Here is a 27,969-nt window from a genome sequence, read left to right on the forward strand (position 1 = left end):
ATAAGACATTGATATCTTTAATAACACTGACGTATGTCTAAGTAAAATACTACAGGAAATCTGGTTTACTTATGGGAATGTTCCCGTTTACAGAGTTCATATGTGAGAACCATTCAGTCAAGTGACCAAACAAAAACAAACCTTGTAGCGTTTTAGTTACATTTATGGTTTGCTTGGGCCACATTCATGGTTATCTGGGGTGCATGTGGCTTGTAGCCATGGACATGCCTGTGTGGGTTAGGAGATTTATCATATGAGATTGCCGTAGGGTGATTAATTGTTAAAACTGGGTCATTATAAAATTTCTCAACTTTATATAAATTAGAAAATTTACAGAAAGTGTTCAGTCCGATTTTATGATTATATTATCAGCGCAGAAAGACGATAACGTTACAGCCAGAGTTCTTGCCCATGAGAAACACTGCCACTTGCAGCCTTATCTCATTGCCGACTTACTGGTGGCTTCTGAGAGATTGGCAGCCCAGGTATGGGCTTTGAGTTACATGTGTAGTGTGAAATTCTAATAAGGCCATCTACACCTCTTCCCGCCTTGCCTTGTGGCTCGGGAGATTGCTGCATGGGATTATGGGAAGGATACTTCTCTGCAAAAGCCAGAAGACAGAGTGGCCTTATCTCTTAAGGGTGCCTTTGTCTATGACAGTTTCTTATTTCTGTTCTTGTGCACTGGTTGATTTTTATCTGCTTGACTGGAAGAGAGCCCCTCCCCAACATAATGCTTTTATTGATTATTTGGGAATTTCAGATAACACACCCTGATAACACTCACTTCCCTGTCCTCTCAGGTCCTACCCCAACCTTTATGTCACTGCCCTCCCAAAAACAGAAAAAAAAAAGGAAACCATAAGTCCAGTGTGTGTTGTCCATATATTCACTGGAACCTGGTTGAACTCCCAGTAGCCAACCCCTAAAGAAAACTGAGTCCTTCCGTACCTGCACTCCGCCAGAAGCCATCAGCTGTGGAGAGCTACACTTCAGCATCCCTGTCACAACTTTTATGAGTTTTCTTCAGTGGCTTCTTATCTAGGTTGCTGCTTTGGTGGTGGTGGTGGTGCATCACAGATGCTGGCACTAGAAACCATATGTAATACCATGACCTGTGCCCCCACTGACAGTACAGGGCAAGGCAGCTGCTTTTGTAGTGGAAGCCATGCCTGCAGACTCACAATTGAGAAAGAGGACATCTTAATTAAGGAAAGAACGCCTTCCTCGGACTGGTCGGCCAGCTCTATAGGTCATTTCTTGTTTAATGGATGTGGGAGGGCATACCTTCCAAGGCAGGGGGTGGCACCCCTTCTTAGCAGGTGAGCCTGAGTTGTAAAAGAAAGCAGGCAGAGTAAACCAGTAAGCAGCACTCCTCCATGGCTTCTGCTTCATGTCCTGTAGCTAGTTTCCCCCCTGGAGTACCTGCCTGACCTTGCTCAGTGGTTGAATGTGACCTGGAAGCTGTGAGAGGAGATAGACCCTGTGGTGGCTTCTGGTCATGGTGTTTTATCCTAGCAGTGGAAACCCCAACTAAAACAAGTAGAGTTTTAATGCTAACCTGCTTAAATGTAATATTTCGTTGGGAGTGGATCTACATCTTATAGCAAGATTCTGGAAGAGTGGCTCCTATCCTTGGCTCCCTCTATGAATTTGAAGCCCACTCAATTAAAATAATGCACACGCAAGCCCTTGACGCCAGAGAGGGGATGGGCTAGGTTGACAGTGACATGTGTTTAGAGTGGATGCCAGCATGGCTCAGTGCTTTCTGCTTACTCCCGGGAGGGATTGAGAGGAGGCACTTGCCTTTTCCTTTCCCCGATTCTGATGATGAGAACTCTCATAATAGTGTCCCAAGTTCCCAGGTGAGCTGTACACGAACTACACTTTGCTTCAAAAACATTTGTGTGCTACACACCAGGTGTATCCTTTTCACAGTGGCCTGCATTGAGCTGAATTCTTACACTGCTTTTGGTTGCTGGTATTGCCTTCTCTGGGGAAAAGAAAAAGTGATGGTTTTATGAAAAGCAGTAGCCTTCTAAAAGGTTACGAGCTGTATTTATCCATAGGAAAATCAAGTGCTTTGAAGTGTAGCCAGAGGTTCTGTCCCTGAGCTATCTCGAAGTTTGCTGGGTAATAAGTTACTTTACTTAATAAATGTGTGAGATAGTTTTGCTTTGGCACAAACAGAGCATCTGAATTTCCATGTCATTTGAACACAAAATCAAAGGCATAGGAGGATTCAGTGTATGTCTGTCCTATTTCCCTTAGAGCCAGAAGTCTTAGGAATTGTTAAGTATGCAGCAGTGGTGACCCAATACTCAACACCACAAAGACCACCAGTGCCCAGTCTCCTGGAGCCACACCCACAGCATTTCCCTTCTTAATAGCTGCTGTGTCCTAACATTGCACTCCCCCATAGCTTCTGCTTCAGTTCCTGTAGCTAGCTAGCTTCCCCCTTGAGTACCTGCCTGACGTGGTCGAATGTGACCTGTATGAATTGCGTATGAATCACCTTGCTTAATTCTCAAAGCAAACCCTACGAGGCCGCCCTGTCCTTGGAAGGAAACCAAAGTGGGGCAAAGTCAGACATCTTTCCACATAACCAGCCAGTGGTCACACTCACAAAGTCTTAGTCCAAAACCCACGATTATCCTTGAATGTTGCCTGCCTTCCTTCCTTCCTTCCTTCCTTCCTTCCTTCCTTCCTTCCTTCCTTCCTTCCTTCCTTCCTTTCTTTTCTTTTCTTTTCTTTTCTTTTCTTTTTTTTTTGTGTGTATGTGTGTGTGTGTTTGAAAAGTGTCTGAATTGATGTACCCTCTGGGTACTTGGAAGGTCTTTGAATACCTCATAAGGTTATATGAGATAGTGGTGAGTCTCTGAAGCATGTGGAAGACGTTGTATCTGTATCAGTCAGCTTCTGGTAGAGCCTCTCAGAGGACAGCCATGCTAGGCTCCTGTCTGCAAGCACAACATGGCATCAGTAATAGTGTCAGGGTTTGGAGCCTTGGTGTGGGATGGATCCCAAGGTGGGCCGGTCACTGGATGGCCTTTCCTTTAGTCACTACTGTTTTTGTCCCTGCATTTTCTTTAGACAAGAAACAATTCTGAGTTAAAAATTTTGAAGATGGGTGGGTGGCCCCATGCCTCCACTGGGGGGCCCTGTCTGTCTATTGGAGGTCTCTTTAATTCTTCGGTGTAGCTTCTTGTCTCTGATTAAATCAGGTGTATTAGGTCATTTCCCTTAAGCCTTGTCATCCTGTAGTTGTGTCCCTGCACATGCTCACTGGAGACAGGAACTCCTGAGTTTCCCGTATTGAGTCAGCTAGGGACCAAGAGCCCAGATGTGGCTGGCTTGGGTTAGGTCTGTATACTTGCCCTGGTTTATCTCAGGAGCAGGGAAAGTCTGAGCAGGACAAAGTTTTCAAGTCCTTTTCCTACCCAGCCAGAGGTCAGATGCAGAGTAAGTCTGGATGTGGGCTTCCAGTAAAAGGCAAGTGCTCTGTTACAATTAAAAGTCACGGTGTGTTCAAAACGTTCCTGATATCAAGCCAAGAAAATAAATCGGTTTAGTTCAGACTTTCCCTGAGACAGAAGAGGAGATGCACACAAGAAATTGGCTTGCCCAAGGCTGCTAAGCCTGGGAGGAGGTAGCCAGCCAGGGAGTCACCACAGAGTTGGAGGCCCATCTCCAGCTGGTCTTTTCATTTGTATCCATGCTAATGGCTCGTTTGAACTGTAGGCTCTGGATTTCATTATCACTGATAGTGTCTAAACAGTGGTGATTGATTATTCATTTGAACTCCCTATTCAAGCAAGTACTACAACTTCTTAGTGGTTTTTTTCCCCTGTGATATTTCTTAAGTTCAGACAACTCATAAATAAACCAATAGACAATTATCCTTTACCAACCTGGACTTGACCTGTAAATGTTTGGAGTAAGTTGCTCTTCTTGGTTTGGCAAGATAGCTCAGTGGATGAAGGTTCCTGCCTCCACACCTGAAGACCCGAGCTTGTGCCCTTCCACCTGAATGCTGCAAGGAGAGCATAGCCTCCTAGTTCCTCGAGTATCCTCAGACCTAACCATCACACCTGCACCACCTCGGATATCCTCAGACCTAACCATCACACCTGCACCACTCCGGGTATCCTCAGAACTAACCATCACACCTGCACCACTCCGGGTATCCTCAGACCTAACCATCACACCTGCACCATGGGACAGGTGGGCACAGGCACATATAAAATAGTGATAAACTTCTCAATGAGCTCAAGCTGGGAAAAGAGAAGTTCTTCGATTATGACACCTATTTTTGAATTGCTTTGGTGGCTGACCCAAGGTGTTGTCAGATCTCTGAGTTTGTCAGTGATATTGAAGCTCTTTATAGCAAGAACCTGGGGATAAAAGGACACAAACTTGGATGACAGGGAAAGGGATGGATCTGAGGAAAGTTGAGGGAGAGGGAGTTACTATGGTAGAAACACATTGTACAGAATTCCCAAAGAAGTAGTAAAAAAGATTTTTCTTTTACATGAAAAAAGTTGAGAAGAAGGGAGTTTAGGCTGACTTTAGAATTAAGGGACAGCCGTACACTGGAGGATGGGGTTGCCATGGTGATGATGATGAGGTGATGAAGGAATTCAGCTTCTAATAGTTGAACATACCGTGTCTATCCAGTTCTATTGGTCACAGGACCCATGCTCCATGTGTCCCTTCTCACTGCTGCAAGGGCAGTGTGACAGTGTAAAGAACAGGTTCTGTTCTGTTGAGACAGGGTCTTACCCTGGAGGTTTAACCTGGAACTTGTTGTGCGGACAGTGGCCTCAGATGTGTGGCGGTTGTGTTTCTGAGTGTGCTGGTGCAGTCATGAGCTACCACACTCCACTAGAGGATACCTTTTCTTTGTTCAGTTTTTTTTCTTCTTTTTCTTTTTTTTAAAAAGATTTATTTAACTATATATATGAGTAGACCATTGCTGTCTTCAGAGATACCAGAAGAGGACATCAGACCCCATTATAGATGGTTGTGAGCCACCATGTGGTTGCTGGGAATTAAACTCAGGACCTCTGGAAGAGCAGTCGGTGCTCTTAACCACTGAGCCATCTCTCCAGCCCCTTTGTTCAGTTTTTTTTTTTTTTTTAAAGATTTATTTATTTATTTATTATATGTAAGTACACTGTAGCTGTCTTCAGACACCCATATGAGGGCATCAGATCTCATTGTAGATGGTTGTGAGCCACCATGTGGTTGCTGGGATTTGAACTCATGACCTCTTGAAGAGCAGTCAGTGCTCTTAACCGCTGAGCCATCTCTCCAGCCCCCCTTTGTTCAGTTTTTAATGTATCATTTGTGTTGGAGTTTGTGAGGCCATGGCCTGGGTGCAGAGTTCAGAGGTCAGCTTTGCGGAGTCTACTCTATATACCCCTCACTTGGGTTAGGGATTGCACTTCAGCCTTGCTTGGCAAATGCCCTTAATCCCCTCTAATATCCTCTCTAACGTCCTCTTTAACATTCCCTTTAAAATAAGACAGAGCTTCTGTCACAACTGGTGACATCCTGACCTGCTACAGAAACTGAACCAGTCTCTGTCCATGATTTGAAACAGCAAGGAAGATATTATTAAAACAAATGATCTAATTCCCTATTTAGCTAGTCTTCAATTCCAGGGTTTGTGACAGTACTGTAACACAAGGTCAGTGAGAGGTGAAGGACCAGAGTATTAACAGTTTGGAGAGCTTTTACATATACAACGCCTTTAAAACCTACATATTTAATTAAAGAGTTATTTATGTATATAAGTGCTCTATTTGCATGTATGTCTACATGACAGAAGAGAGCATCAGATCCAGTTATAGATGGTTGTGAGCCAACATGTGGTTGCTGGAAATTGAACTCAGAGCCTCTGGAAAAACAGCCAGTGTTCTTAACTGCTGAGACATCTCTCCAGCCCCTAAAAATTCTAGATTTCTTAATTCACTAGCTTTCTTTGGGATGGGAAGGTTAGCCAGGTGGAAGGCAGAGTTTTGTTCAGTAGACATTCATAGCACTTCTCTTCTGGGCTGGGGCCACGGCTCCTGGATAAAGCTGAGCGAGAATGAGAACTTGAGTAGCACCCCAGAACCCACATGAAGCAGGTAGGCCCAGCCCAGCACCTCAGGGCAAGCTAGCTAGCTTAGACTGGCTGGAAATGGCAAATCCCAGCTTCAGTGAGAACTTGACCTCAGCTTCCAGCTTCTAGACGCACATGCATGAGACCACACACATCCAAGCATGTGCACACACGCATACACACCGTGCACACACAGAGTCACATGCAGAATAACTTATAAAAGACCCTCCCTAACCTTGAACCCTGTAACCCTATACCTTTGAAGTTTGTTTTTCTTCTCAGACCTGCAGGGCAACTTTCTTGTCCTGGCAGTATACTTTAGAAAGAACAGTGGTGCCTCTGTTCCTTAGGCCCCCTCCCTTGGAAGCTCATCTATTCTGCCTGACCCTAACCCAGAACTGAATCCTGCCTGTTTTGGGTCAGAGTTCATCGGAAAGGTCAGAGAAGATTGTCTTCCACTAGTTCTTCCTTGAAGTCTATTGAGATAGACGCTGAGGGTACTGAGCACAGGTGTCTCAGTAAACCAAGGGTTACTTTATTAAGAAGTAGATTTTTAAAGTTTTTTTTTTTTTTTTTGCTGGATGAAGGTATAGTATCCTGCGTTTGATGCAAAGATGAAAACTAGGATCACATCTCTTAAAAACAAAGATGTGAGCCTGCAGCCTGCGCAGCTCCCTCCTCACGATAGGTAGTTACTACCTTTTATCCTCCCTCCCCCCAACAAAGACCTTTCCCTCCCTCAAAACGGGATTCCTGGAGTAACTTTCATTCTCTGCTGTCTCTTGTTTCAATGGAAACAGGCAGGGAGAAGCTACAGAGTGGTCTAGAATAGTTCCTCTGTATCAGGACAGCGGAAACCCCCATTTGACAGCCGGTCTGGTTTAGTGTCTCTGCTTCTCGTGTTCTTGTTTGTTTCAGTTGCACTAACAAGACATACGTATGTTTATACAAGGTGTTGTAGACCTTTATGTCAACGCTCGGAGTTGATCACGCATTTGAGCTACCCTTGGACTCCTGAACTCTTGAGAAACAGAACTATCTAGAGTGTTTCCTCAGGGTGAGGGCGTGCATCGGGTACAGAAAAGACAGATCGAAAGGTATTTAAAGAGGAACTGGCACTGTTGGAAGGAAGGGCATAGGAAAGCAGATAGGAGGTGACTAGGGCTGCTTGGCCGAAGTGCACTGAGAAGCTGTGTAATGGGCTTCAGAATGAATGTGAAGGACACGAACGTCACACCTTTACAATCATCAAAACTGGAAATAGAAATGAATGCAGTGCGTGAAAGCAAAAACGCTAGAACAAAACCTGCGACTTCGTGCACAAACCTAAAATACTAATTTTTTAAAAAATCGTGTATGTCTGAGAGTTTTGTTGTCTGCTGGCAGAAGTCAGAAGATGGCATTGGATTCCCTGGAACTGGAGTTACAGCTGTCATAGACAGCTGTGAGCCGCCATGTGGTGCTGGTAACGGAACCCAGATCTTCTGCAAGAGGTAGCCAGTGCTCTTAACCACCAAGCCAACTAAAAATTAGCTCCTAAAATTAATTTTTAAAAAACTCAAAAAAGAATAAACTATTCAATTTTTTAAAAAAAATTATCTTCTTTTTATGGTGAAATTTATTAGCTTGAAAATTAGAGTCCTAAAGGAAATGCAAAAAGCTCCTGTGTAGGAGACACTCGGAGTTGCTGAGGGCTTTTCCAGTTCTAATTTTGAAGGCTGAGGTCATGCATGCTTTTCCTAGCATGGATTTGCCACCCAGTTCTGATTACACAGTTTTGCATATCAGGGTCAGAAGGCGGAGTCTGGTTGCAGTTGGGGGGAAGCCAGGCTGACTCAGCCCGATGTCACAGAGAATGTCATGCGCATTTAGGTTTTTAATTCTATCAGCTTCCCCTCTCATGGTGCCCCCTGCTGGGATCTCAGGTTATTAACAAGATGAGTGTAGTGATTAAACAGCCACATTGGGTAAAGTAGGTTACTCACACTGTTCATTACCCTTGAATTGTCCCTGCATGGGTATGGAACAGTCTTGTACGTACTGTTCCAGGAGGGGACAGACACCAGAGCTGATGGGAGCATCACATAAAATCTTAGGTTAAAGCTGCCAAAAGAGGAGTATACAGGATCAGAGCCTCGGCTCTGGCAGCCTTATTAAGCCAGGTTCAGCCGCTCAACCTCAATAGGCCAATTAAACAAATAATTAAGAAAAGTAGAAAAAGAGGTTTATTCAGGATGGCCACATTAGGAGGAAGAACAAAGATCAGAGAGCGAACTCTCCCTCAGGCCATCCCCCTGTCCTGACGTGCAGGCAGGAGGAATGAACTAATCAGTCCTAGAAAAGGCGTGGCCCACCCCATCACTGTTGTTAGGGCACCAGTCTATCAGATTGAAATCAGCTCACCCTGTGGCTGGAACCAGAGTCCCAGCCTTTGTATTTCCTAGCATGAGACTCCTGGGAAACCCCATGTCTTGGGGTCTATTGTGAACAGTCTTATAGCCAGGGCAGGAGGCAGACAAGTCTTGTAGGATACCTTTATTTCTGCCTGGACAGTTGCAAAGTAGCCTTGGAACTGTCTCTGCTTTGTGGCAGTCGGGCGGGCGAGGAGGTACCCTTCAACTCAGCAGAAACCTGAAGGGGAGGTGTGGTGCCTGAAGGGAGGGAGCAATGGGGAGCAAACTGCTACTTTTGGAAGGAGCTTAGCTGGCAAGCCAGTCCTAATGAGGACTGTTCTAGATCCAGCCAGATGTGGGGGCAACCTACTTTACAATCTGGTTGTCTTGAACCAACAGTATTGGAAAAGGTGACCTGCGGGTCCACTGAGTAAAACTCCTGGGTGGGAGGAAGCCAGCTAGCTTTCAGAGGAGTCTTGTTGGAGTGAGCAGTGCAGTCAGAGTGGAGTTAAGGAAGTGGGTACACGTGGTTTAGACTAAGCTGTTCTCACGCTGTGTGCCTCTAGTGCCTCCTGACTCACTCATCTTATGAGTGTCTTTGGGGACCACTTTGGAGTCTGGTGATGACCATGGAACTTGGACTGGGGAGGAAGTGGGTTTCTGAGACTTAGCAGCTAGAAGTGAAGTTAGGAGTGTTTAGTGAGCATGGTCTTCAGCATTTTTGACCTCATACCTGCTATGTCTTCCCAGAGGACCCCTGTAATTAAGCTCTTATTTCCTGATCAAGGTCTCAGCTTCAAATTAGACATAGACATGACAACAAAGATAAAGAAATATCATAAAACCCAAGAGAACATGATCTCTCTGGCCTTGGGCAGATCAACCTCTTTCCTTCTTCCTTCTTCTAAAAGGAGCCGATACTTTCAGTTTTTAAGATGGAGTTTACTTACGTGATACCTTCTGTCCAACTTGGCACAGTTGGTAGAATTTACTCATATAGACCAAGCGAAGGTATTTAACCTGTACGACAGATGCCTATTGGTGCTGTGAGGCCCAGGCCCACAGAGACTCTGGCAGAGGTGAACAGCCTTCTGAAGGACTGAGGACTTTCCTCTGGCTACAGAGTCTGTAAGGAAAGTTGTACCTCCTTATGACAAAGATGTTAAGAGTGTCAGACAGCCCTAAAGTCCTTGTGATGCTTTGAATATCTGAATCCTTTTTAAGTGATAATAATTTCTTAAATTGCAGTATGGACACGTTACCTACTTATCACTAAGTTTGTAAATGTTTCTCTTTTTTCTTTTCTGTTCATCTATTCAGACTCTCTTAGGGCTTTTACTTTTCTACATTACTATATGTTTTTAGGGCGTAGGCATTTATGTTTATTTCATTTACTTTGTTCTGATTTAATATCTGTTAAATCTGAGCAAAGCACCGACCAACAGTCAAGCCTCTGCCTTGGTCCACAGTGTGTTGTGTAGGTGGGATTAAGAATGTACTGACATTTCTCGTTTAACCGTTCCTCAGCTTCTTTCCCCATTGTTGTCGGGCCTGATTTTCCCTGAAACCGTCAGAAGTTGGGAAGATAGGGTGTTCCCTGCTGTTGTTTGTCAAGTCTGCAGTAAAGTAAAGGGGTGAGACTAGGTGAGGTCTAAGACCATCACCTGTAGGGATAAAGAAACAAGATCAGTTTTCCACAGACCTGAGATACTTCACTGCAGCCTTCCCGTGTTCCTCAGTGAATGTGAGAGAGCAGCAGCGCTGGGTGCAGTAGGAGGGGAGAGGCAAGATGAACAGCAGGAAGCCAGCATCGTGGTGAGGGCCTTGATGGGCCCTGGAAGGAAGCTGGAGCAAGCTGAGGTGTGTGAACATTTCTTATGATATCTGTTCTCCGTCATCTGTGGTGTCTCGGGGAGCCCTCATGTAGAAGACAGAGAACAACTTTGTAGGCATCATGTCTCTGCCTCCACCTTGTGGTTTCCAGAGGTCAAACTCAGGAGACTGGGCTCTTGTAGCCATTGCAACAACTCATCGCCCCAGAACTAATGTTTTAATAGCTCTTTCAGATCACTTTGTGGATCTATATTTGATGCTGCACCCGAGCTGATGAGCCGTAGTTTCTCTCTCTCTTTTTTTAAAGTTTTATTTATTTTATTTATTATTTATGTGTTGCTATATATACACTGTAGCTGTCTTCAGACACCAAAAGAGGGCATCAGATCCTGTTTCAGAAGGTTGTGAGCTGGCAATTGAACTCAGGACTTCTGGTAGAGCAGAGTCAGTGCTCTTAACCACTGTGCCATCTTTCTAACCCCTGTAGTTTCTCTTTTTAGACTTATTTCATGTGTCTTACTTGCGTGAATGAGTGTGCACCACAAGTGTGCAGTGTCTGTGGAAGTCAGAAGAGGGCATCAGATCCTCTGGAACTGGACTTACAGGTGGTTTTGAATCTCTGGGGAATGGACCTGGGTCCTGTGAAAGGATAGCAACCTTAACCACTGGACCTGCTCTCTAGCTCCCAAGCAGTAATTTTTTTAAAGATTCATTTTGGTGTAGTCTCTGAAACCATATGAACAACTAACGACCTTACCTACTTACTTACCTTTTCCTTCTCATAAAACTTGAACCTGGAGCCTCACATCTGCTAGTCAAGCACTCGGCCATGGACCTATCCCCAGCCCTCTTTATTTTGTTGCATAGTCTCACTAAATTGTCTAACCTGGCCTTAAATTCAAAGTCCTGCCTGGCCTTCAGAGTTCAGTTTATGATCCTTCTGCCTCAGTTTCCTGAGTAGCTGGGACTACATATCTGTGCCACTAGGCTGGCTCCATATGAATAAACTTAAGAAGATTCATGTATTTATTTCTTTTTATTTGTGTACACACACATACACACACACACACACACACAAGCACACGCATTTATATCACACAAATGTAGGTGCCTAGAGATCAGAGGCCACTGGAGCCCCTAGAACTCTACAAGTGACTGGGTGTCCTCTGCAAAGCAGTAAGTGCTCTTAACCACTGAGCCATCTATCCAGCCCCATGAATAACTCCTAATGTACTTCTACTTTAAAATCATTGGATGTTGCAGTCATTTGAAAAATAAAGGACAGTTGAGCTGGTCAGAGTTCGCAAATGTTGACATGATACCTTAGTGTCATAAAACTACATGCTTCCCTGCTATGACCAACTCCCAAACCTCCAGCTATGGGGAAGCTATAGGCTCGCGATGGTGTACATGTGTATCTGAAAGTCTAAGTTCCACTTGAGAGGTCAGATTTCAGCGTTGGAGACAAATGCATGTGTTTTGGTTTCCTCAAAGTAATAGATAGCTTCGCTTTGTTCATTTTCGAGAAATGTCTGTCACATACCCAATTCTTTTTTTTTTTTTTCGGTTTTTTTCGAGACAGGGTTTCTCTGTGTAGTCCTGGCTGTCCTGGAACTCACTCTGTAGACCAGGCTGGCCTCGAACTCAGAAATCCGCCTGCCTCTGCCTCCCAAGTGCTGGGATTAAAGGCGTGCGCCACCACCGCCCGGCACATACCCAATTCTTAAGTGTCTGCCATTGCTAGTCAGTATTAGTGAATTTGGATTTCCAGGCAGAAGGTAGCTCCCAGCTGTTTCCATCTCTCTCCCCTCTTCTCCATGCAGCAGGAGTTTGTGTTCATGCTTTTTGTTGAATCACCTTTTTCTGTGTGTAAATTCAACCCCAGAGTCTACGTATCTAAACTTTAATAATTTTTACTGCTTCAACAGCATGTGACAATGGGACTTTATGACTCTCATACAGCCCAGTGCCCACGTCTCCAATCAGGTTGCGGTACCTGTAGTTGGGTTCGCTGTTTATTTGCACAACCTTTGCAAATATCAACACGTGAGAAGCATCTTGGCATAATGAGGAAAATAGTTTTATCTCTGTGGACTCCCAAAAGGGTCTTGGGGACACCGGGTATCTTCAGATTACTCAGAACTGCAGGAATTACTGATGAAGGGTAATTGGTGTCTCTGTAATGTGAGTTTGAATCTTGCTTCTGCTTCCTATTGGCTGTGACTTTAGGAGGTTGCTCGGCCTTGCTGTTAAAGTTGCCTGTCACTAACTGGGTGTGATAATAACAGCCACTTCCCTGAATGAGTTGATCTGCCCAATAGTTAACTCACAAGTGGGCATAAGTAGGATTACATACTTAGGTTATTGGCTTTATCTTGCCATAAGTTGCCTCTTTCAGCCCTCTAGAATGCCCAAGACATCCATCATTACAGTTGTTCCCATATATTGCCCTTATGATTTTAAGACCCATCTTAGCTGCATTAAAACTCCTGTCTAAGATGGTATATCAGCTAACAGCTTGACAGATTGCTCTGTCTTTTGACCCTAACAACACTTCCTTCCTGAGTCCAGATTCTGAAGAACAGAGAGAAGAAAGTCCTTGATTACAGGTTTAGATGAATACTGTAGCGCAGTGTGTTGGTCAGTAGTGTGTTGGTCTCAGCATGGGAGTGCTGAGAGAGGCTCTCTTAGGACAAGGATGATGCCAGGAACTTTACCTCTCACACAGTTGGGTGGTCCTGCCACTTGTCATGTATGAATTGCTGTCATGGTTGAGTGAGTGTGTGTGTGTGTGTGTGTGTGTGTGTGTGTGTGTGTCCTTCCATACAGTCTCCAGTTGTAGGATATAGCTATTGTTGGCACCTAACCACAAAACTCATTAGTTAACACTTGACTAATGTTGAACTTGTTAATTAATATTGAGAGGTTGCTCTTAACAGAGATTGACCTGTCCAGCCTATGGACTCTGGAAGCAGGTTTGTCCTGGCATACAGCTTTGGCAACACAGGTACACCCTCCTAAACCGTGCATTTGCTCTGTCGGAAGTGGGACTGCCAGTATTTTTTGAGCGTATTGTAAGTGTTAAACCAAATAGTATACAGTAGTCAGCCAGATGTCTACCGCCTTCCTTATGCCAGCTTTATTTTTTTAAACCTCATCTCTTCATTTATTAAAAGCCTCTAAATACTATTCGAACACTGTCGTCCTTGCTGTCCTTTATTGAGAACAGTGTTTAAGGAAAAAAGTAAACACAGAATGGAATAATCTTGATGCTTCTTCTCTTGGAACTTCTACCAACGTTTTGTCAAACTGTAACCTCTTTCCTTCCACTCTCGCTGGGGACTCAGAGCTGCTCTGGTTGGCAGAGCTGCCTCTCTGTTGAGTCTGCTTGTGGGTAAGCTGATTGCTATGCTGTCTCTGAGGCCCAGAGACCCAGTGCAGCCCAAGTTTTTCATGCTGTGTCTGCCCACTGTGGAGAAGCAGGGTAACCACCCTGAAGGTGGCGTGCCTCCCAAGTGCTTGCTGCTCGCTTCTGGAATTACTTCCATTGTTCCTCTCGTTAGAGTCTACACTTCCCCTTATCCATATCACTTGGAGTGAGATTCAGAGAATCTCTTTCATAACTTTCCCAGAACAGCCTCTTGATCGAAGAGGTTCTCCTTGGATCCCTTCCTCGCCTCATCCTCTCTTTTTTATAGGTTCTAGTCCTTCGGATCAGTGTATCAATCATTGGCCTCTTCCCAAAAGTTGGTTGGGACTTGGAGTATTCTGCCTCTTTGATGGAACAGTCCTGCTCCCTCTCACTTGCTGTGCCACTGAGTGTAGGCACCTGGAGACCAAGAGTTGTCTTAGTACAGTCTCATTTGTTTCTAAGGTTTCAGACAAAAATAATTACCAGTACATTTTGTTTAGACAGACTTCTCACTGTTAGCTATTGGGACTAGAGCCTGAGCCCTGACGGCCCTAAAAAGCCAGGTTCAGCCAGCCACCCTCAGGAACCAGTTAAACAAGTAGTAACGAAAAGAAGAAAAAGGAGATTATTGTGCCATGCTCAGAAGAGAGTTAAAGACGTCCGTGGCTTGCCCCCAGCCCAAGTCCTCTCTGGCTCCTTACATAGGTAGAGAGAGGATCATATAGTTAAGCAGTCGTCCCCATGGTGTCCTGCTCATTATTAACCCTTCATTGTCTCTAGTTTCTTCTGCAAGGTGGCCTGACTAATGTCAGAACTGTGTGAGATCTCTTGTAGATAGTGGGGTTGGAGGGGAACACACAAGAAGACAAAGGAGTCCTCTGGCTGGTACCAGGCTTCAGTCTCTTCCTCCCAGCTTGATATTTCTGAGGAAATTCCAATTTCTTGAGGACATTTGTTTAACAGTAGGCTATCCAAAGGGAGCAGCACAGAATCTCTAAAATATCCCTGTTTCTTCCAGGCCGGTTACACTGCTTAGCCATTTGTAGCCCCAGAGGGCTCACAACTGATGGGAAACAAGACTTGTTGGCTGATGGATCAAGGCAGTTTAGTTTATGGATTACACATGGCTGGGGGTAGGGGTGTGGTGTCTCCTTCTGTGAGCCCTGTCCTCATTTGTCCCCTCCTACCTGGCTGTTAGTACTCCCGGGACTTTTGATCCTAGTGTGTATTTGCTTTGACCGTAGCTCATTGCAGCCCTGATTAACATCAGGGCTTTCTCTGTGTACTTTGGCTACTCAGTGAATTGGGACTTCTGCGAGTTTGCACATAACCAAACCTGCTACCTGGTTGGGGTTGCCAATCTTGCTTATGCCGTTTTCTCTGCAGGACAAATGCCTTTTGCTTTCTTTTCTTTCTCCTGTTTGTCTGTCTGTCCTTCAGGTTAAGTTTTGTTCCTACATACCCCCTTGTACTTTGTCCTCAAATGGTTCCACCTTATTCTGCATGCATTCTTCTGTCTGGTTGTGTGGAATTCTCACTAGTCTGGAAGCTCCAGCAGGGAATGAACCTTATGTGATTCATCCATGGTTCTTAGTGCCTCTTTATAACCAAACATTAGAGATGCATCCTGCTGAGAGGCTTAAACAGCATCTGGGGGTTGAGTATTAGTGCATGACTGGGGCAGACACAGCTACAGAGATACTAGGGTGGAAGGAAGACACAGAGATGTTGATATTAGAAGATGTAGATTCTTTTTTTTTTTGATTTATTTATTTTATGTATATGAGTACACTGTCACTCTTTGCAGACACACTAGAAGAGGGCATCGGATCCCATTACAGGTGGTTGTGAGCCACCATGTGGTTGCTGGGATTTGGACTCAGGACATCTGGAAGAGCAGTCAGTGCTCTTAACCACTGAGCCATCACACCAGCCCGAAGATGTACATTCTTACACTGAACACTATTGTATTCCTTTGTCATGTATGAAATGAAGGAATTCCTGTTGAAACCACCTTTATCAGAACAGCAGTGCAAGTGGCCTCCAAGATCAAGACTGGTGACTGTTGATGTCTTTTTAGAGAAGGAAAGGCGTGGAGAGGGTCGTGGGCCCTCGCCTGAGATTCTGGCTTCTGCTGTCCCGAAGCATCCCACAGCTGTTTGTATTTTACATGTGCCCTAGTGGTACTGGGAGATGCTGGAGTATATAAACTGTGGAAGTTAACCACAGGGAAGACTCCCATCCTCGAAGCTATGAGGAAGTCATCCATGCTGACGTGAGGCTTTTCAGTGGTGTGGCTCCTTTGAGACTCCTCACGAATGCTCTGTAAGTAAGCTCAATGGGCTCTTTAGTTCCTTCAGTTAGACTTTGGCAGAATGGTGCCTTGATTTTTGGGTTCTTTTTTTTGTTGTTGTTGCTTGGTTTGGGGTTTTTTTTTTTTTTTTTTTTTTTTTTTGGGTTTTGGTTTTTTTTGGTTTTTTTTTTTGAGACAGAATTTCTCTCTATAGCCTTGACTGTCCTGGAACTCGCTCTGTAGACCAGGTTGGCCTCAAAACCAGAGATCTGCCTGCCTCTGCCTCTGCAGGGATCAAAGGTGTGCGGCACCACTGCCCAGCTCTATAAAAGAAGGCTTTTGTTTCCCTCCCAGCAGGGAGAGACTTAACAGTTTCCTTGAGTGTGGCTTTATAACCCTTGAGAAGATGACTTTTTCTAAAACTTCTGGCTACCATGCTGGCAAGCAGTAAATTCTGAGTATTGAAAAGGTAACTTTGGGATAAGGATGTAGCTTGGAGACAGACCACTTGCCTAGATGCGCAGATCCTTGAGTTTCTGCCCAGTAATAGAGTAACAATCCAATATGACCCATGCTATGCATAATTGTGATTGTATCTCATTTGCTGGAATCATAAATAGTTCATAGTTCACAGATGTTCCCCCTTTTTATATAAGCCTCAGTGGATTCTAATTCACACTTAGCAATCTGTTGAATTGAATTGCCTTCCCAGTTTAGCCATTAGGAAGCATGTCAACAGTTTATAACTCAGTCCAGAGACAAAAGTGACATCCCTCCTGAAAGGAGACCAACCCTGACCTAAGTTAAAATGAAATCTGGTCACCTGCTGCAGGCAGTGTCCATGTTGCAATTGCAGAGTGACGTTGTTACATGTACGCATACAGGTATGCGTTGTATAGAATATACATGTATATGTCTAGAAGTCCATGTGTGTGTTCATTTGATGCCGTAGCATGAGGCCAGAGTTCTCTCTTCAGCCCTGATGGTTTTTGTTCAGCTGTCATTTTCTGGTATCTCTGTGGCATCTCCACCAGATTTGATTGTTCCTAGTTTGATTGTTTGGACTGGACATGCCTCTCACTTTTAACTTCCATGTTTCCACCATCCTACCATTTCTAAGCTGTAACTCCTTCCCAACCACAAAAGGGCACAGTATTCTCCGAAACCCATCAATATTGCCCATCGTTAAAGTTTGTTTCACGACTAGCTACTAGGAGGATGCAGACCTGTGTGCATGCGGTGATTCAGCTTCCTTGTCTCTGGACTTAGTTGTTTGAAGGCAGGAACTGTGGTGATGAGCTCTGTCTGCCCTGTCTTCTGGGCTGCCCTAGCAGAGGCTATGCTGTAGGTGAATCATGGGAAACCCTGTTCCTGCTTACCCTCTCTGTGTGAAGCTCAAATCCAGGCACTGTGCCTTAGGAATCTGGTGGTTTTCAGTGTCCACTAAGTATGGTGGCCTTTTCCAGGTGCAGGCCTGAGATGAGTTGTCTGTCCTCCCTGGGGCCTGAGTCACCTCTGGTTTTGCTTGTGGGGCTCACCCCTGGTACCTCCAGGGTTCTCCCTCTCCTTAATTGGCAGCTGCTCCCTGGGAAGCTTTGCTTGTTGTTTTCTTCTGCAGTTCTTCACAGTGAGCTTCTACATTTCATCTGTCATTTTCTGGGCTCACAGATGATAACTGGTGCTGAATGAGGATTTCTAAAACTTCGCTGAGTTCTGTTGTTTGCCCCATTTGTTAAAATTTTAATGCAAGCAAGGTTCATTGAGACGTTTGGGGGTTTGTGATCCGTTTGTAGCGTGAATCATGGGAGGCCTGTGCTGGCTCTCTGTCCCTCCTCTTTGCAACAGGCTTGCTTTGACTGCAATTGGAAGCATCTTGTCGAGCTGGATACCTCTCACCTCACTGCCTCACCTTCCAGCACTGATAAAAGGGTAATGAGTCTCATCAGTCAGGTTGGGTCAGGTGTTGACTGTCTGTGTACGACTTCCTGTTAGTGGGTTTTATGAATACACCACACGGGAACACGCTGGTGGTCTACAGTGTCAGAATTTATTGAATACCAATAAATCGTTGACAGTGATTTGATTTGCCAAGTACCCTTGCATTTCCTGATGGCCCTGGCTGAGGTGAGCAAGGGTTTTCTTAATTGCTAACATTGGCTCTCAGATCCCATAACACACAGTAAGTACACCTGTATGTGTCTCCCGTATGGAATGGCTTCAAAAGGGGTTAAGGCTCCCAGAGCTCAGGCATCTTCTCAGAGGCCTGAGAGGGAGATGCTGATGGGAATGCCAAAGTCGTCTCTGTAGGAGCCCTGGCTGGAGTGCTGGGACGCACTGCCCCTGATGTAGAGAGACCACAGGGCAGAGTTGAGCTACAGCAGTGAGGCGTGCTGGAGGCTGGAGAGGTGAAAAGCAGACTGATTCAGGTGAATGAAGGCCTGGACAAGTGGGAAGCCATTTGAGAGTAAGCCATATCAACGTCAACAGAGTGAGGTTCTGGGATATTTGGGAGCTCTCTGTCTGTTGGGCCCTTGGATGGTCAAGTGCCAGGTTGGGTTGTCATCACCCTAATATTAGGTGTCCTTTTTATGGGAGCCTTCTGAGGGAGCTGCACCCAGCCTGGTGTTTCTTCAGGCCTGGTTTTCCTGGTATAATTTTAATAACACCATATGTTCATGTGGTCCCACTTTGCTTGTTCTTCCTTAAGGAACAGCCATTGTCAGCGTGCTGTGTGGCTGTGCCAGGTAGGTGAGGCAATTCATATGTCTGCCCAGGTACAGAGCCATCTATCTCAGCAGTAGGTCCTGCTGGAACATGCCCAGTGGATGGTCTGTTAAGACAAGAACCCAGGGGACAGTGTGAACATGAAGCTGGAATTCTGTGCTGAATCACCAGAGATGGTAGTCCTGCTGCCTGCTGGCCTTTGTACAGCAGCCTTGGTGAATGGAGGTGAGGACCTTGTGCCTCCTACAGAAATCCTCCCAATTGGTCCCCAGTTACCCAAGGATTTTCTGCTTGGCCTTACTTTCCAAAGGTTCCTTTGCCCAAGTGTGTGCCCTGCTTCCGACCCTATGGACCAGACTTTAATCATAAGAGATCCTTGTAGATTCCAAACCATAGCACCTTCTGAGATACCAGAGATGGTCTTTGATTGTCATCTCCTCCTGGCGTTAGAGATATGCCACTTGCTTTTTCTTTCATTTGTTGTCTTGATAACAGACTGGTCTTACATTTTCTCTGTGGCCAAGGCTAGCCCAAGGGAGAAAGATCTCAAGTCTCAAAGAGCTGTGATTACAGGTGTTTGCCCCTCCTTCACTCCGTTCATGAGAAATTACTTTTTGGCTCACCTAGCATTATGATGAAGAGCCATTAAACTTTCCCCTTCCTGTTCTCCTGGAGCAGCACATCGCCGAGGCATCCTAGATTTTTACTGGTCTTTCCCCAGATCTCTCCCTTGTGTGACAGGGAAAGCTCAGAGAGCTAAGCACAAGGACAGAGTGCTTCCTCCGAATGGCCATGCTGCAGCGAAGGTGCCGTGCTGTTGGTCAACACAGGCCCACCTCAGCTTTCCCTGGGTGCCCTTTACCTTTAGTAGAGTCTGTTACATCATAAGGATATTAAACTGAGTTGCATGTAGCCCCATAGGCTACTGGTTGGACAAGCTGGAAGCACTGGCTTCTAATAGATAGGGTTTGTTACATCGTTTGGCAGCACTTAGTTATAACTTAAAGATCATCTGGTCTGCAGAATCAGTCACGGTGCTGTTAGCCTCTGATAGGAATATTGATGATTGTTCAGGACGTCAGCTCTCAATGTGGTGAGATGGAACCTCTTGACTAGACATGATCTGATTGACTGGTGAGAGGAGCTCATGACGGGGAGTGGTGGTTTGCTTTGCACAGCTTTCCTGCTGCCTTGGGGGTGAGTACTCCATCAAGAAGTTACTGTTATATTCATCATGATGACTACAACGATAAAGACTGAGGACACAGTTTCTTCTTGGGGGGTAATATGGTGTTGGCTCATTGTTTATAATGTGGAGTGAGAGAAAGTGGCTTGTTTAAAGTAGCCACTGTCATTAACAAAGTGGAGTGTTACCTGTTGGCCGCAGATGCTCCTGTGGCTGCTGGTGGCTGAACAATGCTGTGGTCCTGCCTTCTGGGCTGAAGAAAGGTGAGAAGGATACAGAGGAGGCGCAGGGCAGATCCAGGGGTGGCTTAGAGAAATCCCTGGGTCTGATGCTGAGGTTCCTGGTGACTGGGGAGCATGTCCAGGTCCCACAGGAGGTTGCCCTCATACGCTCAGATTAGATCTTTGGTTCTTTATGTTGTTTATCTGAATTCACTGCTGTATGTAAATATTTGTATCCTGGTTAGTCTTAATTGTAGATTTTAAGTCAGGGCCCACATAAAGGTAGTTAACCACTTTTCTAGAAACTGATTTTGTTAAGTGGAAACTTCTTCACCCGTGGTACACATTTGTAATCCCAGCACTCAGGAAGCTGAGGCAGGAGGAGGATCATGACTCTGAGCCAAGCCTGGGGCAACATAGTTCAAGATTAGCCTGAGCTACATTCCAAAACCCTGTCTCAGAACGGCAACCCCTCTCCCCCCACCCCCTTCTTAGCAGAAAGAGAGAGACTAAGTGGGACGCTGTCTGTCTTCCCCTGGGTTTCAACGTCAGACGCCAAAGCAAGCTTGCATCTTTGGGAGTACAAAGACAGACACAGTCTTTGAATCAAATGCCTCACATCCCTGAATTCAAATGCATGTTTCCTTTCAGGCAATGCATGAATGAATGTCCTTACCCTTCTCTGGGAGCTCTCAGAATTTGTCCCACCTATATTTGGGGGAGTTTCTCAAAATTGATCTTGCCCCATGAGACATGACACAGCCTGTCAAAACTGAAGCAGGTGATTTTCCACGTGCCCCCACCTATAGGGAAGTTTCTGGAATAACCCTTCCTGTAGGAGAGAGTTGGGTGAAAATCTCCAGTGAGGTTGATGTTGAAAGGAAAAGCTACATGTTCATTCTAAGACCTGTTATTCTTCTATCTAAGGAAACACACTACCCAGGGCCTAATGAAACAAAGTACATACTTTGAAATACAAAATTTTGTTGTTGAACTGACAATTTCAATGTGATATTTTAAGAGCAAGTATTTAAATATAGAATGCAAAAAAACCCTATCACTCCCTAACTGAGACTTAGATAAGAAACTCTGATTGCTTATCCAGAAAATCCTGCTGGCAAACTGCCAGTGATAGCAGTGTCCCTGGGAGGGGCCAGGCCTCTGTGAGATACACAGAACCATTGATAACTGCAGTTTGTAGTTTGGGGAAACCTTCTTACTAAAAACTGGAGGATGTTTTCACTGTGTCTTTGAAACTTTATTAGTCTGCATCCTGTTAAAGTACTGAGCAGGGAGTGGAGAGAGTATCGGCCCATGGAGAAGATGGGAAAGCTAAAGCTATTGTTCTTTATGTCATAAAGTGAGTCGAGGAGAGTGACGGTACGTGGTATCTATAGGAAATCATATCTGAAGCTTCAGAAGAGTGGTGGCAGTCTCCCCCTCCTCCTCCTCATCTTAATGCTTTGATCTGAAAGTTTATGCTGGGCCCACCTCTATCAAGGTCCTACGCTTCTGGTCAAGACACTTTTGCTTACTATTTTGTTCCATCCAATCATGACTTCCAGAAGTTCTGTCTGATATGCTGGAGGTGTGAGTTGTAAGCTACTGAGGACCTAGGGCAAACCAAATTCCTTCTTCTGAAGGAATGCAGAACAGTGACTCCTAACAACATCTGCCCCACTCACAGACCAGTGCCTTGCTTGGCCATCATCAGAGAGCTTCCTGAATATGTGCATGTGTAGATAACGGCTCTTCAGTGCTGTGTGCTGATCGTTGAGCATTGTCTCCAGCCCCATCTTACTTGGTTTTGTTTTGTCTTAATAAAGGTCAACAATTAAAACTCCTATAGTAGCCAAGAGGCTGAGAAAGGAAAATCTGGTGTTGAGGCTCAGTGGCCGACTGCACAAACTGCTCTTGCAAGTTCAGGTCCTATAGTACCCTTGTTGGTTGGCTCATAACTGCCTGTAACTCCAGTTTCAGGGGCTCTGATTCTGACCTTCGTGGGCATCCACACATAGTCTAAATAACCTCACACACACACACACACACATGAATATAATTAAAAATAATTAATTTACAAAACTAGGATCAACTTAATTAGTAGTTGGTTTTCTGTAACAACATGCTTTGAAGAATTCTCTGCATGTGCACATGTGTATATACCTACTTCATTTTACAGCTGTGTGTTTCTGTATGTTATGACTCTGTTCTTGTTTATCATCTGCTGCTAGGTAGGTGTGCTGTAGCTATCCTTGCTCAAGTATCTTCGAGCTCATGAATGAGTTTCTTTCTATGGGCTATATTGGTTATCAGTAGAGTCAATATTTATATTTGGAAATACTATTTTTTTTCTTTAGAAATATTCTATTTTCTTGGAAATTCTGATGGCTTTTTTTTAACAAATGGGCTTGGTGACACCTTATGCAGGGAATTTCTATGTAGTCACCATAGGCATGCCTCTTTATTAAAAACTATGGCTGAAGAGTAAGAGACCAATCTTCCAGCACAGAGACAGAAAATAGCTCTTGAGTCTTTTGCTTCTTTTCCTATACTGGCACAAGACGTGAGGTTCTACATCCTAGCCCGTTCTAGTCATTAACGAAGCACATTCACACTATAAACATTACATGACAGCCTGGCCTGGTGGCTCAGGCCTTTAATCCCAGCACTCAAGAGGCAGAGGCAAGTGGACTTTTGTGAGTTCGAGGGCAGCCTTGTCTTCAAAGAGAGTTTCAGGTCAGCCAGGGCTACACAGAGAAACCATGTCTCAAACACCCTCCATATACTACCTAGCAGTTCACACATGAGATCTCAGCCCAGCCAGCCTGGTTTACCTAGTAGCCTTGATGAACTCCAGGCCAGCAGACGACCTATCTTCTGAGACCATGTTAAACCCTGGGAAGAAGACCCACCCGTGTCCAGAGGCTCAAGGCTACTGGCATCTAAGGGAACAGCACCTCCAGAAGTGTTTTCTCATACTGCGTGTGCACAGAAGAATGAGGCCTCCACCTCACTGGTTTCCCACTCTGAACTTCTGTCTCTCCTCCTCTCTGCTTAAATCACAGCATCTTCCTGAGGCCTTGCCTGGGGTGAAGCCATGGGGGAAGCATGAGACTCTGTACAGCCACTGTTTGGTAACACCACACCGGCACGAGAAAGAAGGGGGAAGGAATAGGAGTCCACTGTGAACACCACATCCCTTCTCCAGCGTTCCCCCAAATGAGTGCTTGCACCTCTGCACACTGATGGGCCTTCTTCTTGGGGTTTAACATCCTCTCAGAAGATAGAAATAAAAAGACCATGCTTGCTTGCTTCCCAAGCTGGCCTTGAACTTGTGATCCTTCTACCTCGGGAGTGTTAGTGTAAGAAACCTGGATCGACTTTTTTTTTTTTTTTTAACATTAAAAACCAGAAGATACTGGAATCATTTAGAGCCACCAGATTAGCAGGATGTCCTCCTAAGAGCATCTAAAGGATAAAACGTAGTGAAAGGTCTAAATGGCTGTGATGGGGAAAGTGCCGGGTGGAATAACTGCCGCATGTGTGGGCAGGAAGCCTTCTGTCTCAGATGGGAAGGTTGTCAGTGCGCTGCTGTTAGTGAGACATGGAGGTGCAGACAGCATGAGAGCATGCAGGTAAGAGACGTACGCTTGTATTTACACAGAACTGGAGGACACGCAGAAACAAGTGTTGACTTCTGTGAGGATTGGGAGCCGGAAGATTTTTTATGATGTTTTAATTTTTGAATTATGAAAAATTACCTCCCAGAAATAAAATTTTAAATGAAAATTAAAACAAAATCTGGTTTTAAGCCCAAAGCGTTTGTGACTTCACTAGTTGCGCTTGAGCCTAGGATAGGATCAGGTGCAAGCATGTATATTTTGAGAGAATGACTGTAACACAGTATATGATGGTTTAGCTTCTGATTACTTTGGTGGGAAATTGGAATGTAAGGCTGTATTTAAACTGTAGTTTCTTTAACTTGTTATTTCTAGATTTTTCTGGTGCCTATGATTTACAGTAGGAATGTCTGTGTACGGTTGGAGGATACAGTTGGACAGGGACCTTGATTATGATCTCACGTCTGATTTTGTTATTTGCTGAAGTTTGAATGTTTGGAGAAAAAGTTATAGACTGGTCTTGTCTTTACAGGAGCAGAAAAATCCAGATTCGGAACATCCCACCTCACCTGCAGTGGGAGGTAAGCCTGGGCTTGCGTGCCTCCTTGATCCAGCTTCCTTTTACTTTAGGAATTAAAGGCCTTCAGACTTCCCGCCCTTCCTTTCCAGTCACAGGGTACATGAAGTGAGTTAGAGGTTCTATCTGTCCCTCCCTGGCCCAGTGCACTCTGACCCCTCACAGTTGACTCCCTCAGGTACCCGAGCACCAAATACCAGCACACCAGCCAGGAGACAACGTGTGTACCACTTGGTGATTCTCACCATGTGCTTTGATGAACAGATTTTTATCTTTTCCCATTCTGATGGTTGAGACACTAGGAAGCCTGTGGAAACAAAGTTCTTAGAGTACATTTTTGTTGTTGTTGTTGTTGTTTTGTTTTGAGTTAATTGCTGTGAATAACAGTTAAGATATATTTTCAGAGCACTAAAAGTTCTGAGATTGCTATCTTAATATAAAATACAGTAGAATTGAAGGAGTGGCCTCACTGTTAAGAACAAACTGCCCTGGCCCACAGGAAACCAAAACAGCCAAGAAGGAAGGGAGAGACATTGAGAGAGAGAGAGAGAGAGAGAGAGAGAGAGAGAGAGAGAGAGAGAGAGAGAGAGAGAGAGAGAGAGAGAAAACTGAGCCAGATAGCTGGCTCAGTAGTCAAGAGCCTGGGCTGTCTTTTCAGAGGACCCAAGTTCAATTTCCAGTGGTCATATTAGGCACCTTACAGTTACCTCTAATCCCAGATCTAGCTCTGGCCTTTGCAAACACCTGCCTTTGTGTGTGTCCTCATGTAAACACATGTACATACACACACCCCACTTTAAAGTACAAAAATAGCCAAGCACCGTGCTGTATGACTTTAACTCTAGTATTTAGGAGGCTGAGGCAGGCAGATATCTTGAATCTGAGGCTAGCCTGATCTACATAGGGATTTCTAGGTCAGCCAGAGCTACCGACAACCAGACCCTGTCTCAAAAATAAATCTTAAAAGAACAAACTTTTTTAAAAGATGTATCATTTTTTTATGTATACATATGTGTACCAGCGTGGGTCTCTGTGCAGGAGGCCAGAAGAGGTCATTTGATCCCTCAGGACTCTAGCTACAGATTGTGAGCTGCCATGTGGGTGTTAGGAAGGGACTCGGGACCTCTGCAGTAGCAGTGTGTACTCATTGCTGCCATCTCTCCATCCTCAAGAACAATTTCTTTTACTATGAAAATCTGAAGCGTACACAGTCAGTTACTTGGAAACATAAGGAGGAGAAGAGCTGGAGGGAGGCTTGTTAGCTCCTAAAGAAGTCAGAGCTTTGTCCTTTCCTCTGCTTCTCATTTTAACAGCTTGGTTCTGGTCATCATAGGACTATGGCTGTTCAGTTACCAAGACTCCAATATTGTGGTGTCACCTTAGTGAATAGACAGTCAGGAACCAGTCAGCAAAAAAGGAAAAGAAAAAAGTGCCCTGTGTCCACAGGTTCATTGAGTTTCGTTTTTATGGAGGGCCTGAGGTGCTGGCTTGATTACATTATTCCTATGCCCTAGTCTGTTTCTCTTGCAGAGGGAAACCGATGTTGCTTTTTATGACCTTCCTGTATTTTTCCAGGTGTTGGATGGACTGTTGGCTGAGTATGGGACTGTGGAGAATGTGGAACAAGGTAAGATGTGGAGACGTTAAACCCTGAGTGAGGAGATTAGCCTCCTGAACCTTGAGGATCTATCTTGTCTGCTGTTTCTCACAGGTTGGGATCGTGGGAAGAAGTAGCAAGTCTCTAGTGTATTTGTCCACCTGCCTGTCAGAGGCAGCTGTCTGTCGGTCATTCAGTCTGTATATCTGTTTAGTTGTTCAAGGAATATGATTTCAGAGTCTCTCTCTGTATAGCCCCGGTTGACCTGAACTCTATATAGACCAGGCTGGCCTCCAACTCACAGACACCCAACTGCCTCCAAATGCTGGGGCTAAAGGTGTGGCCCAGCATTCAAGCCTATTAAACCTGCTGTGCTGGACAAACAGTTGGAATGGGGCAAGCTTACTGCGTCTGAGAATGGTTGAGCTTACACTGCTACCCCTTAACTAACTCTCTAGGAGGTGAGAATACAACCTAACGTCTGTTTACTATGAGGTACTATGATGTATGACTTCCACACATAGATTCTGGGGCACTTAGGAAAATGCAGGTTCCTAGAGTTCACCACATACCTGTGGAAACTCAGAGGGAGGGGAGTGGCTCATTCCTCATGAATGAAGAATCTGAGGGTTTTGTGTGGACTCAGATCTGAGCCCCACCATCATTGGAACAGTGCTGTATATGCCAGGAAATACTTTCTTTTCTGGTAAAGCCTGAAGCACTGATGTTTTAAGGGGGGTGGCCAAAAGGCCTGAAGCTGCTGTCTTATGTAGCTCGTTAGGCATCCTAGAAAGGTGGATCTTTAGATCCTAACAACGAAAACAGCAAGGATTATTTTTACATTGGCTTTGACTGCCTCTTCAAGACCTTGATCCTGTGAGCTAAGCTTCACCCACTGAACCTCACTGACTCAGTTTCCACTTGTATAAAATGACCATAATTTCTCCCCTTTCTGTATCATCAAATGGTCCCATCATTCAATGCAAACCTGTTTATGTAGCTTGTAGACAATTGTAAGGGATCATAAAGTCTCCAGGAAAAGGACATACAGAATCCGATGTCTCACCAGTGGTCCACTCTGTCCGGGTAGTTAACATCATTGTTGGAAGCAGCAGTTATTTGGGTGTTCTCCCCTTTGCAACAGTTGAGAACCTTACTCCGTTTCTTAATGCTGCATGCTCAGAGTTGAAAGGAAAGCACTCAGAAGAAAACATGTTTTCTAAAAATTTTCACTTATCGAACGGAAGACATTCTAGTGGAGAGAGCAGGCAAGATGGCTTTACAGGTACAAACTTTAAAACAATTTTAAAAACAACATTGGTAGCTGGTCTGGATGTGGTGGCGCATGCCTGAGATCCCAGTTGGGGGAGGTAGAGATGGATTAGCAGCGAAAACCTGAAAGTCAGTTCAGGATGGTGCTACCTGAGGAGGTATTCAAGGGCACTGGGACAACACATAGCCCTTCAGTGCCCATGCACTGGAGATGGCCCAGCTGCTAATGCCTCAAGCCACAGAGCTAACTATTGAGGTGTTCTTTTGTCTCCCACTTGTGGGTGACCCAGCAGACCCAGCCAGTGGAGTCTTAGGAGCATGAATGTAATGAACCATGGAATGAGTTACTTAAATGGAGCTCAGATTGTTCTAGAATCAAAGACCATGTGACATTCAGAAGACAAACTTCTTTGAAGAACAAAGAATATTAGTAAAAAATGAGGGCAAAATTAAGAATCTGGGATCCCTGGAGGATGTCTTTTCTGGGTGTCTGAGTCTACTGCTTACTTTGTCAGTCTAGAAGGCTACAGGTAGTCAACCCCTGAGTTTGGTCTGACGCTGAGGACGGTTATGTACCACAAGACTCCGGTTTGCACTACGTGGGCATCCCTGAATAAGTATCTTTAGTGAGCAGCCAGAGTGCTCCTGGGCAGAGGCCAGGGCTGGGTTTGGTGTCGGTGGTATGTAGCTCATTGCTCAGTTATTGCTGATGACTGTGGCTGTCCTATCTGT

At 44.9% G+C, this 27,969-nt stretch overlaps 1 protein-coding gene across 7 annotated transcripts in view; it reads left to right on the plus strand.

Moving 5' to 3' along the window:
• Positions 1-27,969, plus strand: part of Igf2bp2 (insulin like growth factor 2 mRNA binding protein 2) — a 101,641-nt gene that overhangs the window by 48,347 nt on the left and 25,325 nt on the right. For all 7 annotated transcript variants that reach the window (XR_003712946.1, XM_028779687.1, XM_028779688.1 and 4 more), the window contains exons 3-4: positions 24,324-24,372; positions 25,944-25,995. Coding sequence is in view for 6 of the 7 variants with exons in the window: in XM_028779687.1 (XP_028635520.1) it covers positions 24,324-24,372; positions 25,944-25,995 (101 nt within the window). In the remaining variant the exon portion in view is untranslated. The remainder of the gene's footprint in view (positions 1-24,323; positions 24,373-25,943; positions 25,996-27,969) is intronic.

This window comes from Grammomys surdaster, unplaced genomic scaffold (assembly GCF_004785775.1).
Source record: "Grammomys surdaster isolate TR1022 unplaced genomic scaffold, NIH_TR_1.0 361, whole genome shotgun sequence".
NCBI classification, from domain to species: Eukaryota; Metazoa; Chordata; class Mammalia; order Rodentia; family Muridae; genus Grammomys; species Grammomys surdaster.